We start from the raw sequence: 20245 nt of genomic DNA, 5'->3' as shown, positions 1-20245 counted from the left end.
GAGTAAAGTTGCGGTATTGTTGAGCCAGACTGATTCACTGGAAAAACACTGCTGATTGAAGTCCACAGAAGAGGAAGTGTCAGCTAGACATTCGATTAACTAACTACAGAAAAAAAATCCCCTTGGTTTTTGTCATTTTCAGCATCCGTTTTTTCTTCTCCTGTCTAGTCTTGAAAAACATTTTTATTCCAACCCAAAACCAGATCATGCAAGTCTATTTATTAAGGAAATTATATTACATTCCCAGACTATTTACAGAGTCTGATTTCCTGACGTAAAAATCAATATGCTGGCATGCTAATTTGTCCTGTTTGTTTTTTGTGGTGTCCTTTTCACAGTAGAAAGGAAATTATTCAGATGAAATTGGATCAGGATACAACGCAGGCCTGATTGAACCTGCATCTCCCACTTTAGCATCAAACCATCGTGTCTGGAGCATGTGCACTAACTGCAAAGCCATTGCTCAAACCTCTCCTGTAGGCTCCATTATCCTACAGAAACAATGTGATGTACACAAGTAGGATGTTGTTCCAGCAACAATAGAGGATTTCAATTCAGGAAAATGTGTAGCTAAAATGTCATGTTTAGCTATAGCGCAGTATGCTAATTTCAGGGACGTTCCCTTGGAAAGCACAGCATGTGTTCCCACAAATACTTGTGATCATCATAAGTGAAGATGGTTTGGCTTTGCTTTGGCTCTTGTCTAAGTGTACCTGTTTATTTAATAGCAGTAGAGCTGAGAGCTCCTTGATCTGTAGTGCAGTCGGAGCCTGTGGTGTTTTTAGTATTCTTGCCAGGAACTCACTGTGCTTCAGCTGGTATCATTTTCACTGCTCTGTATCTCAAAATCCTGTTTTCCTCTATTCATTTGATCATGCGGTGAGGTTTTTAAGGTCACACGGTTTCAGAACATTGATAAAGGTTAAAAATTCACTACGAAAAATGACAGAGTTGTAGCATCAAAATTAGTGTTTGTGCTTGCATTAAATTGATAAAAAGTGACAGTGACATGATATTCTGTTATACTTTAAAGTATACAATTTCAGAATATTAATGGTTTTACTGTATTTTTGTTCATATAAATGCAGCCTTGGTGAGAATTAGAGACTTTCAAAAACATAAAAAAATCGTATTGACCTCAAATTTTGAATGGTAGTGTCCACCAGGCAATTCCTGATGGATAAAATCAAGTCCCACCCTACATTTGTTTTTTTTTCAATATCCTGTTTCACATTGAAATGTCACACTACGGAAAAGAAGTGGGCTGCAAACGCAGTTTCGTATTGACTTCTGTTATCTGTAGAAAGGTCAGTGACATGATCGACTTGATGCTGATTGTGTGATGTTGTGTTCCCAGGTCATGTGGAGAATAAAGATCAGTACATAGAGGTTCTGGAGAATCTAGGGAACAGTCACCTGACGCAGGATAATAATGAGATCTCCACAGGCTTCCTGAACCTGGCTGTGTTCACGCGAGAGATCACTGCACTCTTCAAGAACCTGGTGAGCTGGATGCCATCTTGAGTTAAAACTACAAAAACACAATAAAAGGGACACAATACCGAAGAATATTTTTTTATCCCAATTTTCTTAAAGGCCAGTACTGTACAGCAGAGAAAACAGTTATACTGCATATATATATATATATATATATATATATATATATAAAACTTTCAGACACTCAAAACACTCTCAGATACTGAAATCCCTTTTAGTTTATTGCTTGTAATGTTTATTTGTTCCCCTTTATTACTTTTTATTTGCTTGTATGTTGTAAAGCAAAATTTACTGTAGTTAGTTAATAGTTCATTTATTAGTCATTTGGAATTATTTTAAAAAGTACTTATACAAGTAATTTAATAAAAATGCACAAATACATTTTTTATTTGAAGCTGGTAAACTCGAAACAATACGAAATAAATGTAGATCAAGAAATGTTTTAAAACTGTTTCTAGAACATTTCTAATTCTAGAAACAGAATCAGATCGGATTGTGAGGTGCCTAAACATTCCCACACCCAAACATCACCCATCCTGCTCTCTAAATATCAATATTGGTCATTGAAAACCACATTGGTCATTGACAACCACATTGGTTGACCACAGATTTAGTTATTTAAGGAACATCTTCCAGTTGCAGCATAAAGTTCAGTGATGCATAGATGGGTAATCACCTGTATAATTCAAGGCCAACAAGAAGAGTTTCCACCTTATTTGAGTGGAAAATATTTAAGTACTGTCTGACTTGCCAGTATTATTATTCAAAAAGCACCTTGTGTGTGTCTGTGCGGCTTGTCATCTCGATATATTTCTGAATAAGAAACAGACTTCCAGCTGTACAAAGTACACAGGGGACTGGGAGAGGTAGTTTTGAGTTTGTGTGCTTGTGTGTGTGTGTGTGTGTGTGTGTGTGTGTCAGCAGGGGTTCAACAGCTGCAGGCAAGGGCCTCTCAAACCACAGAGCCCGGATCCCTCCCACTGATAGTTTCCATGGTGATGGTAATTTATACCAGACCTGAGAGCATGAGTGGACAGCGTCTGACCACTGAGCTGTCAATCAAACGATCACCAGAGACAGGAACCTCAGCTTAAAAAATATAACAGAAACTCTGCTAAGAAAATAAACTCCATTTGATTTAGCGCCCTTATGTGGGGGCCATAACTTTCCTTCAGAGTGAAGCCCATTTTTCATATTCATGAAGATTTATATGTATAACATCCATTTTGCAAGGTTATAAATCCATATCCAGCACCATAATGAGGTTACTTTTTTAAAATTTATATTCATGTATGTAGCATAATATGTCTTTAATCTTTAATGTTGAGTGTAAAAGCGTGTGGCCAATATAATGCACAATCCTGGTAGATTACTTGCAAATTGTAGTCCGTTACTGATTAAAAATTACATGATGACAATTTAGTTAGTAATGTAATGTAGATTGCTAATTTTAGGTAATGTATTCTGTACTGTTTGATTACTTTGTTTACTTTTGACCTTGCTCATTTATCACTTAGATTTGAATGGGATTATTGTGTACCATATTGTATAAAACATAAAATAGAAAAAAACAAAGGGAAAGAAAATATTTTCCATTCTTTATCAACAACATGAAATGCATTAAGCATTATTTATGCCAGGGTTTCCCAAACTGGGGTCAATGAAAGAACTGCAGTGGGATTTTGAGTTGATGAAAAGCTAATGATTAGTTAAATAAATAAAAAAATGTAAAATTAAAATGAATAATTTCTTCTTCTTTTTTTTTAAAGGAAGATTTAAGAGTAAAAAGAAGTATAATGGAGAATCAATCACGTTCCCACGAGTTAATATGTTGTGGCCACGACTAATCTAAGTGAATCGAACATGTCCCCTCCCGGTCACTGTATTTGAAAGTACATGTGAAAAATGTTTTATATGTCCAAAAAGGCTGTCCTTGTTTTGAAATGAATCGGTCTGATTCTTCTCTCGTCCTGGTGTGGGTTTTCTCACACATTCTTTCCTAAAGAAGATTTATACTTGCTCAGCACTTTAATGTGCTTGGCCAAGGAGAAATCCCAAACAGAGGTTTAACTTTTGCATTTTTTGGTTTGCGAGCATTTATACCTCCAGACTGAACTTTATAGGGAGTGTTATGTCTTGCCAGGTAAAAATGTGAGCACTCACTATTGAGAAGGGAGTCAGAGTTTACATTAACATTTGAACTACATTCTGATCGACTTTCAAGAAAAAAAATGTTTCTTTTTGGTTTCTGTCTCTGTTCCATTATTTCTGCAAACCTGATTGCTCTTGAGTGTGTGACTGCCTGATTTTATGTGTTTTTTTCTGTGTGTTCTGTAGGTGCAAAACCTAAACAACATAATTTCCTTCCCTCTGGAGAATGTGTTGAAGACAGAGCTGAGAGACAGCAGGCTGGTGAGTGAAACAGACACATGCGTCACACAGCAACATCATACTGGACTAAATGTGTCAAAAACCTCACCTTATACCTCAGCTTGGTATAATTGAAATCAATTAAACAGCTGATAAAGATCAGGAAGATAGATTCATTCTTTTGAAGAGACCACAATAATGTGTTATGTTATTTTGTTCATTGGATGAAGTGTTGTAGCTATCTTTGGCATGTGGCTTGTTTGGGGTATTGTGTTTTCTAATGTCAGATACGCAGTAGCTGCACCACACCTTTCTTTATGCGTTTAACCTGTATGATGAGTGGAGATGTACCACAGGGCTCTGAGATCAAGTTTTGATACACACCCTCATATTATAGCTTTCACAATATTAATTTTCCACAATGAGGTGGAGTGGCCTTTGCTATTGCATGACGTTTTTAGTGTAACACAAAGTAAACGTTATCATGTGTGTGATTATATATCCCAAAGCACTGGGTGTTTGTGTATGGTGGGTGGGTGTTTGTGTATGGTGGGTGGGTGTTTGTGTATGGTGGGTGGGTGGGTGGGTGGTGTGTGTGTGTGTGTGTGTGTGTGTGTGTGTGTGTGTGTGTGTGTGTGTGTGTATGTATATGTATATATATATATATATATATATATATATATATATATATATATATATATATATATATATATATATATATATATATATATATATATATATATATATATATATATTAGGGCTGTGAAAAGATTAATCGCGATTAATCGCATCCAAAATAAAAGTTTGTGTTTACATAATAAATGTGTGTGTACTGTGTATAATTATTTTGTATATACACACATGCATGTATTTATTTAAGAAATATTTGCATGTATATACTGTATATATTAACATATAATTTATATTATATATAAATATTTATATATATAAATAACGAATTTTTCTTAAATATATACATGCAAGTGTGTGTATTTATATATACAAAATAATTATACACAGTACACACACATTTATTATGTAAACACAAACTTTTATTTTGTATGCGATTAATCTTTTCACAGCCCTAATATATATATTAACACTGCCTTCCACTTTATCTTTTTTCTCTTTCAGGAGCTGAAAAAGCAGATGGAGAAAAGCTGGAAGGATTATGATGCTAAAATGTGAGTTTCAGAGTCAGATTTTTCTCCTCGTACACAACTTCTTATAACATTTACTACAAGACCACCACTTGGTTTTGTTTGAAAGACAAGTCCACCTGCTAAACTTGAGTGTCATTATATTATTTTTCCGTTTTTCATTTTGGCTTTTTCAGGGGGAAGATGGAGAGAGAAAAGAGGGAGAAACAGAAACAGTATGGGCTGATCCGGTTGGAATCGACAGACACAGTGGAGGACATGGAAAGAGAAAGAAGGAACTTCCAGCTACAGATGTGTGAGGTATATGAGGCTGTTGGAGGGCGGCCAGTTAACAGACTATGAAACGTGTGCAAAATGAACCTGACCAAGACCACATTGTGTGCGCGTCTCAGGGAGAATAAGTGCGGTTAGTACAGCTGTATGAGCGTGCCTTAGCAGGTCATTCCTGGGTTAACTCAGCTTGTTAACCTCTCTGTTGTGTTAAACACATACTTTGCAAATTTTGTAAGTGTGTGGCGGTGTCTGAAGTCACCTAAAACCAAGAAGCTTTGGGGTGTTTTTTTGAGAGGCAGTCCTTTTTGAGACCACATTGTGTTCATGTGTGTGTATCTGTGGTTATTGATGACCTCACTCCACATGTCTCGGTGGCAACATGTCCTAGTTCCATATACTGTCTGCGTGGCAGTTAGCGGGGAATTTGGGCTACGCCGTTTGAACCCAGCTGTGGTAATAGAAAGAATAAGGAAAGGAGTGAAGTGGAGGAATAATAAAAGAGAGGGGGATTTTCAGCGTCCCTATCCCAGCCGCAGAGCTCCAGATGTCTCCACTTTGCTCTCTTTTTATAATGGAAACATGCGTTATTTCTTCCAAAACTGACTGACCCTGTGACCGTCATTCATCTATATGCATAGAGTAAAATTTCATCTTATTTGAATGGAGTGCCTTTTCCACCTCTACAATGTGTGTTCTAAAACCGGCTCTATAAAATCTCTGACTGGATTGAATCATAGTCTGAAGCTAAAAAGTTGTTTATAATTTTTGTTAAATTTGTCAACTCTAACTGAGTCACAACGTTGGGACACAAGAGTGGGACTAACCTTTGACTGCTGACAAATGACTTTCTTTTTTTCTCTCTTTCTCTGTTTGACAGTATTTACTGAAGATTCAGGAGCTGAAAGTTCGTCAGGGTCCAGATCTGCTGCAGAGCCTGATCAAGTACTTTCAAGCCCAAATGAAGTACGTCTGAAACTAATTCACATCCTACAGAAGCACCAGCTTCCTTTTCAGATGCAAATTTAACCTAAATTGGCTTTAGTACAAAACTAGGCTTTTTACACTACGCTTAACCATGTCTTAAGGCCCCTTGTAATACTGGGTTCAGTATATGAATCACAGACTAAGATGAATAACTGTACTGTGACGATTTAATCCTGCTCCTCACTCAACAGTACTCTGTTAGGATTGAATTGCTGTGGCTTTGTGGGCGTGTGTATTGATGTCATTGACATTTGAGATGGCTAAACACTGCTGTTGTGTGTTCTCAGTTTTTTCCAGGATGGACTGAAGGCTGCAGAGAATCTTGGTCCATTTGTGGAGAAGTTAGCAGCCTCCGTACATACGGTAATAGACTTGTCAAACCCATTTTCTGACAGATTCAGATTCCCACACCTAAATATTTACAATGTGTGTTTCAGGAATATCTCAATGTATTTTAAAATGTTAGTACATTTCATAAATTTTGACTTTGGATCATGAAGAGCAGCTCTAACTAGGCTGTTTGTTTTGTTTTCCTCTTAGATTTAGAGAGGCGATGAGTAGATAAAATGGCTTATCTTGTTTGTTTTTTTGGATGATGCAGAAAGCCAGATCATTTGCTCAGACACATACACACCTGCCTCCCATGTTTTGAAACGCATCTCACTTCTCATGTTAATCATGACTCATATAGTCGTAGCATACAATAAGAATCTTTAAATTCCTTTCAAGGAAGATTATCACTTTATCATTTGATTTTACATGTCTAGTCTGGCATGTACAGTGAGTTTGAAACTTTCTTTGTTACGTTTCATGAATTTTTCTACTTAATATCAGGTAACTTTTTTTTGTTAGTGCAAACACATTAGCTTTGTTAAAAAATCTAGTAAGCAGCCCATCTCAACAGTATTTTAATACATCATAGACTGTTTCAAAAAGTAAGCAACATATTTCTTCATTAAAAACTGTCATTGCATGTATCTTCTGCAGAGAAAGCAATCCCAAAATGCATTTCGATGAGTACTGAAAAATGTTGATAAAAACATTAAAAGTTTATTATTTTCTCTTTACATTATGTGTGCTATGTATTTTTATGGGTTACACTTTATTTTAAGGTGACAGTTACATTGTACTTACTCAAGTTACGATTAGGGTTTGGTTTAGGGTTAGTTACTTTTAATTATGCACAATTTACTGTTATTACTATAGTAAGTACATGTACTAACTTGTAACTACGTCACCTTAAATTAAAGTGTTACCATTTGAAGCTAATTAGACTATAGCACTAACTTAGCAAGCTATGTTGCTTTCATGAGTCACTTTTCACTACACAGAAGTATGACACAAAGAGTTCTGAAAAGTGCAGTTTCGTGACCGTTTGGATACTCCCTTAGAAACCAGCTGCCTATGCAGGCAGTAGATGGCAAGGAAAGTCACAAAGTTTTGAAGACCAGCTATTATAATAATTGCATCCAGATTTAGATTTGTCTCATTTTAATCTCCCTTAAGAATAAACCAAAATCTGTATATTCAGTATTTATCAGTTGATGTTTCCCAGTTGCACCATGGACCCAGTTCTGCAAGTCTTGTCTGGTCTTGGTTGTAAAGAGATATGATCCGGTCTAAAGTGAATATCACGCAACAATAACAGTGTTCATTAAATTATATATCCTGTATTAAAGTTTGTCGTTTTGTTGTTACTATGAGGAGAAGGCAGGATGGGGCATGTGGAAATGATGTTGAGATGATCGTGTTTTATAACAGATCTGGTTTGGGTAGCTTTTCTGAAGTGACATTTCTCCCGTTTCAACTTGTCCTCCTTTGATCATAACAAATCAGCATTAAGCACACGAAAGGAAGTGAAACTCAAAAATGAAACAACCACAAGCCAGCTTTCCGAGAGGAATTATTTCCTTTTTAAAAAAGTATTTAATGGAAATTGGTAGAAGAAATTGCTGGAATTTTGTTCTGGGGGCCAAAGCCATAAATTCAACAGGCTTTAAGCAATGCAGGATTTCTGGCTGTGTTGGTTTGGTCCTGGACTTCATTACAAAATGGTGGAGGGATGTATTCCAGTGTAAGCCTGTAGTCTGTGTCATCTATAACTTCTCCGTTATCAAATGTGTTTTTGTTTATGTGTATAACTTATGTTAACCAATACCAAGACTGGTTACATTGCATTACACAAAAGCAAGCCCCATGTCATTTTTCTGTTATTGGTTCACAGGTTCGACATGAGCAGGACGAAGAAGTAAAGCAGCTCTCTCAATTGCGCGACTCACTTAGAACGCAACTACAGGTGGACGGCAAAGAGGTAACTTCCAAAATAAACTCCTGAATTCACCACTTCTTGCTTTAAAGACTATATTTCAGCAAGTTCAGAGATGATGATGATGTTGTTGATGATAATTATGTTGTTCTGTGTCATTCCAGGATTGTCTAAATAGGAAGAACTCTGGCCATGGATATAGCATCCACCAGCCTCAAGGCAATAAGAAATATGGCACAGAGAAATCTGGATTCCTTCTTAAGAAGAGCGATGGGTGAGTTAAACGTTACTGTCTACTTCCCAAAGTTAAGAAGGTCACAAACCGTCCCCAAAAACAACAACAGTCGGAACTATTTATTTTTATTACCTGAACTTATTCAAGGTTTTCCAGACATGATGTAGTATTCCGCTCCTGTTTGCATTTAGTCACATGGGGTTGAGTGTATGTTCCTCAGGAAACAGTCTCCACACAGCTTTCAGTGTGTGTAATGATATATATGCTCCTATTTTTAAGCTGAGAGCAAAATAAATGAAGGAATGACTTGTAATATCCTGAGAGAGTCATGGAGCACAGATAGTTAGTAGCATAAAGCATCAGTTTGAGCTTTTTGACTTCAGGCCCACAGCTGTGTGTGTTTGTCTCAGTGTTCCTCTCACACAGATGTTGTCTATTAAATGTGGTTTAGTTTCTTGCTGCTCTACAGTCTTACTTACACTCTTTTAAAACTACAGCTCACAACACACACATGCCCACATCCACCCAGAATACTTAGGTTTTGATCAGTGTGAGAATAAACATCATCACCATTTTTGCTGTCATTTAATTATTGATTGTAATTTTACTAGTGGGCTGCTGAGCCAATAGAATTAATTTACTACTAGTTATCTCTGCTTTCATGATTTTTATGGTAATCTACCCTATACATTTTCACATTTTTTCGATGCCATGGACCCCCAAATTAGATGATTTCGTCTGTGTGAGGAAAAAAATAGTCAAAAGTAATTTGCTTTTATATTGGTATAAAATATTGAAAATTCACATTAATACATTTTCTGTTGACCCCAGTCACCCCATTGTTATTTCAAAGCATATTTTTAATGTTTCCTTGTAATAAACCTTTGGTATGAAGGTAATATTGATGAATGTTAAATGTGGATTGTTGGAGGTTTTCATGATCGTTGTGTTTCAGGATCAGAAAGGTTTGGCAGAAGAGGAAGTGTGGAGTTAAATATGGCTGCCTCACCATTTCTCACAGCACGGTGAGATTTAAGAGAGACAAACGCACAGCTCAACACCTTCCAGTTATACATACTTCTTTTTATAATATATCAATCTTTGAATCTGATTGGCTGTGGGGCATTACAAAGTACTCTAGATTAACTTTTTGTTTACAAACCTTCTCTATAAAATCATATGGCTGAATCTTTCTAAACAGTAATCATGGCAACAGTACTCTTGCTTATGTGATTATTGTTTCATTAACACAAATAGTACACCAACATTAGTTATAAAACACTCTCTGTTCCGAGAGTCTCTAGAGCGATTATTTGAGATTCAGGACATGCAATCAAACTTTCCCATGCTCTATGAGAGAGAGTCATCGCTCATGTATTAGTGATTTCCTTTCAGAACCACAAACTACAGGCCAAAACACATAAAGGAGTTTCATCTGGAATCATCCACATTGTCAAAAACCAAAACTTTTGTTATGCTTCCAGCTTCAGTGATTTAGCAACCATAAACTCGCATCTCTAGCATTAATCCTGCACACACCATAATTGCAAGTGAGATTTGTTTGCATTTGATTTAGTGAGTGACCACATACAGAATGCATTATGTAGTGAGAGTGCCTTTTGAGCATGTTATAACTCTTCTTTCTTTCTCAGATCAACAGACCACCCGCAAAGCTCAACCTCCTAACATGTCAGGTGCGACCCAACCCTGAGGAAAAAAGAACGTTTGATTTAGTTACACGTAAGTTGATCTCTGACCTTTGACCCTTTTCCTCTCAGCTATAGCATGGTAAGGACTCTAAAACTAGGGAATGGAAAATTAGCTTACTATTTAATAAATAGTGTGCAGTATACAGTGTATACACTAAAAGTAGTAAGTGAAGCAGTAGGCATTGTTCCATGATACATTTTAAGCAGTAGTATGCTACGTTGCTCTCACACGACTTTATCGGATATCGCATTTGTTTACATTTTTTTTTGTTAAAAAGCAAACAAGTAAGCCCAGCCCAGGTATGAAAAATGTACGTGTTACTTTCCATAAAAAGTAACTAATGCAGTTAGTTTTTAAAAGTAACTTTCCCCAACACTGCTGAGTGCAAATAGCCCGCCTTGCTGGCAAAGAGTAAATAGGCTAAATAGCATCTAGCTACTATTTACACTGCAAAGAAATTACAGCTATTTTCACTTAGTGTAAATATCATCTTTCACTTTTTGTACTTTGTACAAATCTGATGTGAAATATAGTTCGTTAAACCAGACGAGGCGTTTCATGCATGTAGGTGTTCAGAAGTATGTAAATAAAGTTTTGAGAATTAGGTGTGTAGGTGTGTGAAGATCATGAAAAGCAGGTGTATTGAGTGGCTAGTCCTGACCGTTTTTTCTCTTGTTTATTTCCTGTAGATAAGGATGTTTTTCCACGGTTTCCTTACAGCGTCAAAGGCCCACCTAATGCATAAACTCTATTCATCTCTTTTATCTCTTCTCTTTCATTTTCCTTACAGACAATCGTACATACCATTTCCAGGCTGAAGACGAGCAAGAATGCATGATGTAAGTGCAGACACACATACACTTACCCTTGCACAGAGAAATCTATACTGCATACTGCAGAGCAGCACGTACAGACATGCTGGATCAAAACCTGCTCCTCGAGATGAGAGAGAGAATAAAAAAGGAAAGAGAAAGATAAAGACAATGAAATGTTAAAGACGCGACGGATGTATCTGAAAGGTCACTATTTGTTAGGCAGACATCTGAATATATTTTCTGTAACCTGTCTATCGGTCTTCCTGTTATCACTGTAAAGCTGCTTTGAAATAAGCTGTATTGTATAAAGCACTATATAAATAAAGGTGACTTGACTTCCTCCAGATGGGTGTCTGTGCTGCAGAACAGTAAGGAGGAGGCCTTGAACACGGCTCTAGGTGGAGATCAGCTCCAGTTTCAGGACAGCGGTCTGCAGGAACTCGTCCGAGCTGTCATCTCAGGCCTGAGAAACCTGCCCGGCAATGAGGCCTGCTGCGACTGCGGAGCCCCAGGTCTCGATTAGAGGATCCTAATGCATTTATATACGGCTTGATTGTGGCCATTCACACCAAACGAGTTTTTGCATTCCATTGCGCAGCATTTCCATTGTTTTTCTATGTAAACATGCTAGACGGGCATGGTTGATCGTTGCACTCGTCTTTTGTAGCATCTTGCGCATGACACAGCAGATTAAACATCTCAAAAAACATGAGATGTATGGCCACTGACAGTGTTAAAAATATAGAAATCCTATGTGTTATGTTCTAAATCAAATCAAAATAATGATTAGAGAGAGAGAGAGAGATTTAAGCTGTATTTATGTTTGCATATGTATTTCTTATTTTGTTTATTTATTAGATGAATTAATTATTTAAGCAATGCATAATTCTTTTCATCAGAATTACTACATCATCATTATGAAGAGTTTTCATTTTTTTAGTCTGCAAAAGGTGTTAAAGATTGACAAATAAATGTTTTGAATAAAGTGTAATGTGCTGTTTAGGTCCCACCTGGCTCTCCACTAACCTGGGCATCCTCACCTGTATCGAGTGTTCAGGAATCCATCGGGAGCTCGGAGTACATCACTCACGAATTCAGTCTCTCACTCTCGACGTGCTGAGCACCTCTGAGCTCCTGGTAAACAAAGAAAAACACACACACACACACACACACACACACACACACACACACACACACACACACACACACACACACATATACATATATATATAATTGCATAAATTTGAAAGAGATTATTCAGCTCAGTTTTCTCTGAGTCCATTATTGACTTACTAGCTGCACTTTTACTGTTGTTGTTTTTTGTGTGCTAAAAATCAAATTTTTACCCATAATCCTCTGGGACTGAGTCAGCAGTTACTCACAAGTGACTCTTCTGTGCATTTGTACAGTATGAACTTTTTACCTTTGACAGTAAAGCAAAATAATGCAAGTGCTTCTGCACACATGGCATGATTGTTATTTATTAGGTAATTACTTAGATTACAGATAATGCAAACTACCAAACATCAAGCTGGATGCATGAATGCAATGTTCAAATTTCTGTTTGTTAGTTTTGTATGTTTGCTGCAAACATCTGTTTATTAGTTGTGCTTTGGTTCACAGTTGGCAGTGAGTATTGGAAATGCCAAGTTTAATGACATCATGGAAGTCAACCTACCCAATGATGCAATCAAGCCCCTCCCAAAAAGTGACATGTGAGTCTTAGTGTGCAGTTCAGATATATTGCTTCATATTATTCATAAAAACATTTTGTCACTTTACCAGTAGCTCAGCCTATGTCTTAAACATATTTTGCTTTTGTTTGTGCATCTCAGGACAGCGAGGAAGGAGTACATTGTAGCGAAGTACGCAGAGCGCCGCTACGTCCTCCCAAAAGAACACTCTGAAGCGTACCATGTGTATGACACTGTGAGGAGCAAAGACCTCACATCACTGCTGCAGCTCTATGCAGAGGGAGAGGACCTGTCTAAACCAGTGGCCACACCTGACGGACAGGTGAGACCACTTAATCCCACCATACACACACATACACCGCATCCACAGTGATAACAAAATCATCAGGTTTAGAAACATGCTCTTGAGATGTTTTGAGCTTTCAGAAAAGTCCATCTGTCATATGAGACTCCCTGTGATTTAAGTTAAATAGATGTTCATTTCTTAATCAGTTTGAACTGTATAAACAGAAACAAGACATCTGTGTGGTTAGATGTCATTAATCACACATCATTCACTCTCTCTCTCTCTCTCTCTCTCTGTGTAATTCTGTATTTCATCTCCTTTTTCCGTCTCTAATCAGATTTCCCCTCTCCTCGGCCCACTCAGGAAGTGAGCACAAGCTGTGTAATGACTGCTGTACTTGTGTTTGAGTTTGTTTTGTGTGTGTTGTTTGGCGAATTTTACTTGAATGATTCAGTGACTGAATAACCAACGTTTTAATTTAGCACACATATGTACTCACAATTCGAAAATTGTAGTACACCAACTCACCGTCTAATTCATTAATCTTCTCCATCGCTCCTCATCCAACAGCACGTTTCGCCGAGATGGTGGCCGCTTGACAGCAGCCAGTAACTTTATCTTGTTCTCTTCTGTCTCCCAGGACTTGAAGGAGACCGGTCTTCACTTAGCTGTGCGCTTGTCTGAGAAGACTTCTCTGGCTCTGGTGGATTTTCTAGCTCAGAACTGGTGAGAGAAATCTGCTAGTGTCTCAGATCTGTCAGCACCCAGTAGGATTTCCATCAGCTGACCACTCTGTGTGTGTGTGTGTGTTTCTCAGTGGCTGTCTGGAAAAGAAGACTGCAGAAGGAAACACAGCTCTTCATTACTGTACATTATATAACAAAACTGAGTGTTTGAAACTTCTGCTCAAAGCAAAGGCTACTTTGCACACAGGTATACAATAATACATACACACAAACTCTACTATAAACATGATGGATAGAGGGATTGGGGAGGTGGATGGATGGGGAGGTGGATGGATGGATAGACAGATAGAAAGGTTGATAGACCAACAGACATTTGATTGGACCCTTCCATTGTTCTGATTGTCCTGTAGTGAACTCAGCGGGTGAGACGGCTCTTGACATCGCCAAGAGACTGCAGCACATGCAGTGTATCGAACTGGTGAGTATCATATATTGCACAAAAAACAGCTGAATTGCTTTGTGTTTGTGTATGTGAGCATGTGTTTGTACAGATATTACCTCTAGGTTGATTTTTATCCTGTTTAATATCCTGAAGTCTCATATGACAGTGTTTTCATAAGGAACTTCCCCTCACCTTCCATGCAAATAATAGTATCATCACATAAAGCGAATACAATGTTGGCAAATGAAGAACCAGTTCAGGAAACTGACAATAAATAGAGAGCTGTATTTTCATTTTTGGATTTGCTCTCTCTAATAGGACACTAGTGTGAAATATTAGTCTTGTCAAAAGTGAGTCTCTGGAATTTCTTACATTTTCTCTGTGTGTATGTTTAGCTGGAATTGGCCCACAATGGGAAGTTTAACTCTCAGATCCATGTTGAGTACCCATGGGAGACACCACAGGACATGTATGACAGTGAAGATGATCTGGACGAAAGGGTCTGTAATGACATGAACTATTTCATACAATATGCATTTTTCACTATAATTTGTACAGTGGTATCTGAGCAAAAACTAGTGAAAATGTTTCTATTTTGCATTTTTCAAATTTGATAATAAAATAATTGAAGTCATAATATTTCTTTGTTTTAAAATGTACAGAATCCTAATGAAAAAGCCATGTTCAGGTTCAGCAATATGGAAAAAAAATTAACATTATGAATATATGAGTGAATCAGTAGATGATAATAAATTAAAGTAGATGTCTTCGTTGTGTTTTATAATAATGTTCATTATCTTTGTTTAGGTGAGTCCCCATCCTAAGGGCTCACGGTCTCCGCTGCCTCCTACTGGCAGCAATGGGCACTGCTCGTCTGCATGGAATTTAAATAAAAGCAGTCCAGCCCGGACCTATGAGAACATTGACTTCCTATATGAAAATCCACCCAACAACAGCGCCCCCACTGGTGGCTCCATGCCACCTCCCCTGCCAGCTAAAGCAATACAGAGAGGTGAGATAGTGTTTATCTTTAATTGACTTTTGAAACCTGAAGTCTGGAATTTTGGAATTAGATGTTCTCTGAGAAGCTGAATTGTGCCTCCTTTGCAAATGAGAAATATGTAGAAACCCTGCAAGTTTATTCCAGACAAACCACAGCAAGGTCAAAGATAAATTGTGTCCCCACAGGTCGTTCAGATCCTCAGATCTCGGTTTCCATTCCAGAGACTCACGCCCCCTACCGCCAGAGTTCCCACCCCACTGGCTGCTTTCAGAGAATCAGCACCCCGTCCCCTGTGACCGAGTCCTCTGGACTGACATCAGCACGCTCTCACACCATTGGACCGTCAAAAGGACCGAGACAGACGGTGTTCTGGGAGGGACCTTCCTCTGGGGCAGAGGGCAAAAATTACTCCACCTCACCACAGTGTCAGAGAGGACCCGTCAGGTTAGTCACTCGCTGCGTCCGAAATCGCGTATTGTCTGAGTAGGTATTACATATGAATTTGAATTTACTATTCGACCGTTAAAAAAGTACGCTCCATATAATATGAATACAGGTAGTATGAATGAAATTTGGACGTACTACATCCTCCATGTTGTTACTTTCACGTGACCTACCAGTTTGGACACACTACTCTTTTGGCGTACTGTTTTTTGCATAATATATAGTAAGGAAGTATTCTATTTCGGACGCAGCAACTGTAATCCTATACTACATTTATCTTACACGGCCAGAAGTTTCCTCATTATTGTATTACATTTTTTGTTTGCAATTACATATAAAAACTTAAACACTAGTTAGTAGTTGCTGGAAAAAAATGTATTCATTATGTCATATCAAATTGTGAGAATTCATATGATTTCCATGTGAAAATCTACTAAATTCAGTGTAGCATCCATTAAAATCTGTATATGTCAAATATAATTCAAATGTTTATCTGCAGCTCAGAGAAGACGACCTCGTATCGCCGCACGAGCAGCGGGAGTCAAGGGAAGAGTTCGGCTCCATCTCCAGGGTGTGCAGGCAGTCAGGAGGAACTCTACTGCAGTCCAGTGGGCGGAGCTCCCAACCATACACCTCCACCAGCTAATGCTAATGCTAACAACAGCGTGCCAGTCATACTGCCGCCACCTCGCTCACGCAAAAATGCCATGGTAAAATGATCTTTATTTTGAGAAATGATTTTTCTTCTTAATGTTTACATATTATATTTACTTGTATTTGTTTGTTATTCCTTCATTTGTGAACACGAATTTGTATATGTAAAAGCTGGAATACACTGGACTTTTGCCCAGATTCCCCACCCCGAGTTGACTGATTTCACTGAAAATTGCATAGCGTGCAGACTCCATTTTTCTTTTAGCTTCAGACTATGATTCCATCCAGTCTTTTGTCATGCATCTTCTAGCAACGAGGTGTATGTTTCTGCATGAGATGGTTGTGTTTTGTAAAGTTTGAAAGTCAGGTAGTATATGATACCCGGTTTTTCCGTGTAACCCTTTTCAAAGTCAGAAAGTGTATGATGCTGAGATTTTCTCTGTGTGTTAGATCTCATTAAGGGAGAGACCCAAGAAGGTCAGAGCGTTGGTTGACTGCAGATCAGTTGGTGCCAATCAGCTGGCCTTCTTTAAGAACGAGGTCATCATAGTGACAGCAACTGATGACCCACACTGGTGGGTAAGTATACATACTCTCTCACACTGACACACACACACCATGTGTTTACCTGGCTTGCTTTTAACAGGCTTTACAGTAACTGAATATATTTTCCATAAACGGTTCAAACTGATGTCGGGACCTTAACATCTTGCACTCTTTTCCTCCCAGGTGGGCCATATAGAGGGAGAACCTTCTAGAAGTGGCTCCTTTCCAGTCAACTATGTACATAAATTAGTAGAATGAGGTGAACCTCCATGAACACTCACATTACACCATGTGGAACTAGTCTAGACTGTTGCTTTTATCTTCAGAAGCGCTAGACCTAGAAACTGTGGAGGTGCCTGAAATGCACTTAGAAGATGAAAGACTGGAGAACAGCGTTAGTGAGGAGTGCTGTAAGATGATCCACTGATCATTTCAGTGCTGCTCATAACATATCTGAGCTGTTTATCTGGACTGAAGGTTTGGTAGGTACGTCGTGACTCATGAATGAATGGCAGAAAAGGGATGAAAGCCATCCAGCTTTTGAAACTCCTCTTGGCTTTAGCCGTTTAAACTAACGACAGCACTTGTTCTTATTGATATTGAGGCATTGAACGTGTTCTTGGCGTTTGAGGTCTCTAAGAGATTGTCGCCCAGACTCGGAGGCACTGGACTCATTTGCTGATGCTCATCCTGTGGTTGGTGCTGTCTGGATATTAATTTATACCATCAGGCGTCATGACATGCCATTAGTTTTGCCCAGACACCAGGTCCACCAGACAGCGAGTTAAAGGATGATGTATTTGGTTTCATCTGTCTCCTCTGCACCGACGTCTCCTATTGCTGCTGATTCCCGGACATCCAGCCCTGCACTGGGAGATAAAGCAAACAGTAACATCAGTTGAAAACCTTTAGAATCCTCAGATAGAAGATCAGGACGTTATCTGAGTGTTAAACGACAACAAATGTTCAATAAAAGTTTAAATTAGTTATTTTTCAATCCCAGCACGCATAAAATGTGTATTGTATTTAATTCTTGTGCTTTTCGAGTTTCCATATTTTATGCTAATGTTCAAAAATCAAGCTCTGTTAGCTTTGTCTATACAAAACAGGAAAAAAAGCTGTACTTGTCCCCCACATTTAATGTCTTTTCTGTGTTTGTATTGTTATCGAACAGCATTATTATTGTTATTATTATTTTAATGAGGTGGTTTATGGCAGATTTGGGACGTGTCTCGAACCGGCAGACTGTATAAATGTTTGATAAGCTGAGAGCACACAACAGATGTTTTCCCTTCTGCCATCTCATTGACTTCTGTGAAGCATTTTTCAGGCAGAGATGAACGTACGTATGTTGGAGGTCCAAAACGGTTCAGCTCACTTTGTGTTTTAGGAAAGCAAAAGGTGTGTAAATTACACTTGTTTAACTCAACCGTTATTGTATCACTGTAACTGTATTTTGATAAATGTCACGTCCAGTCTTTTCAGGACAAATACGTTTTTTTTCTCTGAGATGTTGTTTAGCATCTGTTTCAAGGATCGAAAATGACAATTAAATGTTTGCAAACTGTAAACACGTGTTTTCTCTGGGTTAAACATGCAATGGATTGCAAAACCTTTGATATGACTGTTGTTGTTGGTTTATAAGAATAAAGTGTTTTATTACAGAATACAGTACATTTTCTGAGGGGAGATGGCATAACCTTTTTCTAGAATTTATAAGCCCTCTATAATCATCAAACACATGGAGACTTACTCCTCTGCGTTTAAAAAAAAAAAATCCTGGATTAAGAATGTGGCATCTTTTTGCAAACGGATTATGCAAACACATTGTGTGCATGTAGATCCATATTAGTACCTTCTACTTTTTCAACAGTCAGCTGTCCATCCTGGATGGGCCTAATGGATGGTTGCCAGCACTCAACTTCTTTACAGATTGAAAATCATTAGGTAGCATCTGACTAAACTGTTGCATAATTGACAGGTGTTACGTCACTGGTCAGTGCGGAGTGATGCAGAAAGTTTTCAGGTCATCCGATAGCAGATGTTCAATCCCACAAGATTTCCATTCTCAGTCCTTCAATCACATTTATTGACTAGTGCTCCTATCTAGATTGTGCACATCTGCCCTTTGCTCTGGTCTACATTCATTTGGCTGGTTCTTTCCATAATATATTCACTTTAAGAAAGCACATCATTTTGCTCATTATTACATATGCAGGTTGTATGACCTCAATAATTATTTGTACTTTAAAAAAAAAAATGCCACACTACAAATCTATTTAAAAATAAAAATGATTTAGAAATATGGTGGAAAAACTGGTGACCAGTTACAGGACTAAAATATAGCTTGTCATTTACATTAATTTTAACCGAACTTAAAATTCATTCAGTAATATTCTAAAATATTAGAATATATATTTTTTTACTGATAGGCTAGGCTACATGATTTTATAATCTCTGAAAGCGCAACCCCACTCAATATGTGTAGCCTATATAGAATCACCAGGGTAAGCTTTTGGAATTGTATGTTAAAAACATTATGCAAGGCCTGATGTTATGCAACAATATGAGTGCTTTACTAATCTTTTCATAAACTGCAAATTAGGTACAAATGGGTGTTCTTTTGCTTTTCAGAGCTTTAATCTTAATCACTAATGTATGTTCAGATAAAACTACATACAAGTTCTAGAATCTCTTATGCAATTTTTTTAACTGACCTTGTTTTAAAGATATTTTTACTTAAGAATACTTGTAAATTATAAATTATTATTGCAGATATCTGAAGCGTGGGGTTTAGATTCTGAATCTGGTCAGACTGAGAAAGACAAACTGTATGAAACCTCAATGCGTTTTTTTTAATGGGTCAGTGAGCCTCTAAGGCAATCGATTTAAAATCGATCTTAATCCAAATAAGTATTGGACCTTTGGATATATAGATGTCTATGTCAGATTGCCAGATGGCTCATGGAAAGAAATGAGGCTGTTGGCACTGATTTCAGCAGAAATCATTCCAAGCTGTGCTGGATCAAGTGTTTCTTCCTGTACTGTTGTCCTATCAAATTCTGCTGAGAGACTGAGCGTTTTAAAATAGACACAGGCATATTAGTTTCTCTCCTTTTGGCATAAGATCAGCATTTTCATAGGCAAATGGACTCATTAAAACAGTCAGCAAAAACATTT

General features: G+C 37.8%; 1 protein-coding gene across 4 annotated transcripts in view; it reads left to right on the top strand.

Moving 5' to 3' along the window:
• Nucleotides 1–18737, top strand: part of asap3 (ArfGAP with SH3 domain, ankyrin repeat and PH domain 3) — a 31026-nt gene extending 12289 nt beyond the window's left edge. For 2 of the 4 annotated variants that reach the window (XM_084393368.1, XM_084393367.1), the window contains exons 5-28: nucleotides 1358–1503; nucleotides 3835–3909; nucleotides 5002–5051; nucleotides 5204–5327; nucleotides 6178–6263; nucleotides 6572–6647; nucleotides 8509–8595; nucleotides 8715–8824; nucleotides 9741–9810; nucleotides 10438–10525; nucleotides 11286–11334; nucleotides 11656–11822; nucleotides 12314–12447; nucleotides 12934–13025; nucleotides 13146–13326; nucleotides 13931–14016; nucleotides 14108–14223; nucleotides 14387–14454; nucleotides 14814–14918; nucleotides 15226–15430; nucleotides 15607–15865; nucleotides 16365–16575; nucleotides 16970–17098; nucleotides 17249–18729. In XM_084393368.1, the coding sequence (XP_084249494.1) occupies nucleotides 1358–1503; nucleotides 3835–3909; nucleotides 5002–5051; nucleotides 5204–5327; nucleotides 6178–6263; nucleotides 6572–6647; nucleotides 8509–8595; nucleotides 8715–8824; nucleotides 9741–9810; nucleotides 10438–10525; nucleotides 11286–11334; nucleotides 11656–11822; nucleotides 12314–12447; nucleotides 12934–13025; nucleotides 13146–13326; nucleotides 13931–14016; nucleotides 14108–14223; nucleotides 14387–14454; nucleotides 14814–14918; nucleotides 15226–15430; nucleotides 15607–15865; nucleotides 16365–16575; nucleotides 16970–17098; nucleotides 17249–17323 (2789 nt within the window). In that variant the 3' untranslated portion in view covers nucleotides 17324–18729. Of the gene's footprint in view, nucleotides 1–1357; nucleotides 1504–3834; nucleotides 3910–5001; nucleotides 5052–5203; nucleotides 5328–6177; nucleotides 6264–6571; nucleotides 6648–8508; nucleotides 8596–8714; nucleotides 8825–9740; nucleotides 9811–10437; nucleotides 10526–11285; nucleotides 11335–11655; nucleotides 11823–12313; nucleotides 12448–12933; nucleotides 13026–13145; nucleotides 13327–13930; nucleotides 14017–14107; nucleotides 14224–14386; nucleotides 14455–14813; nucleotides 14919–15225; nucleotides 15431–15606; nucleotides 15866–16364; nucleotides 16576–16969; nucleotides 17099–17248 lie in introns of all 4 variants that reach the window. The other 2 variants (XM_084393369.1, XM_084393370.1) reach the window with 2 other exon arrangements.
• The last annotated feature ends 1508 nt before the right edge of the window (nucleotides 18738–20245 follow it).

Source organism: Rutilus rutilus (assembly GCF_951802725.1).
Source record: "Rutilus rutilus genome assembly, chromosome: 21".
Taxonomy (NCBI): Eukaryota; Metazoa; Chordata; class Actinopteri; order Cypriniformes; family Leuciscidae; genus Rutilus; species Rutilus rutilus.
Note: the sequence above shows the minus strand (reverse complement) of the source record. Positions and strands in the feature narration are given on the sequence as shown.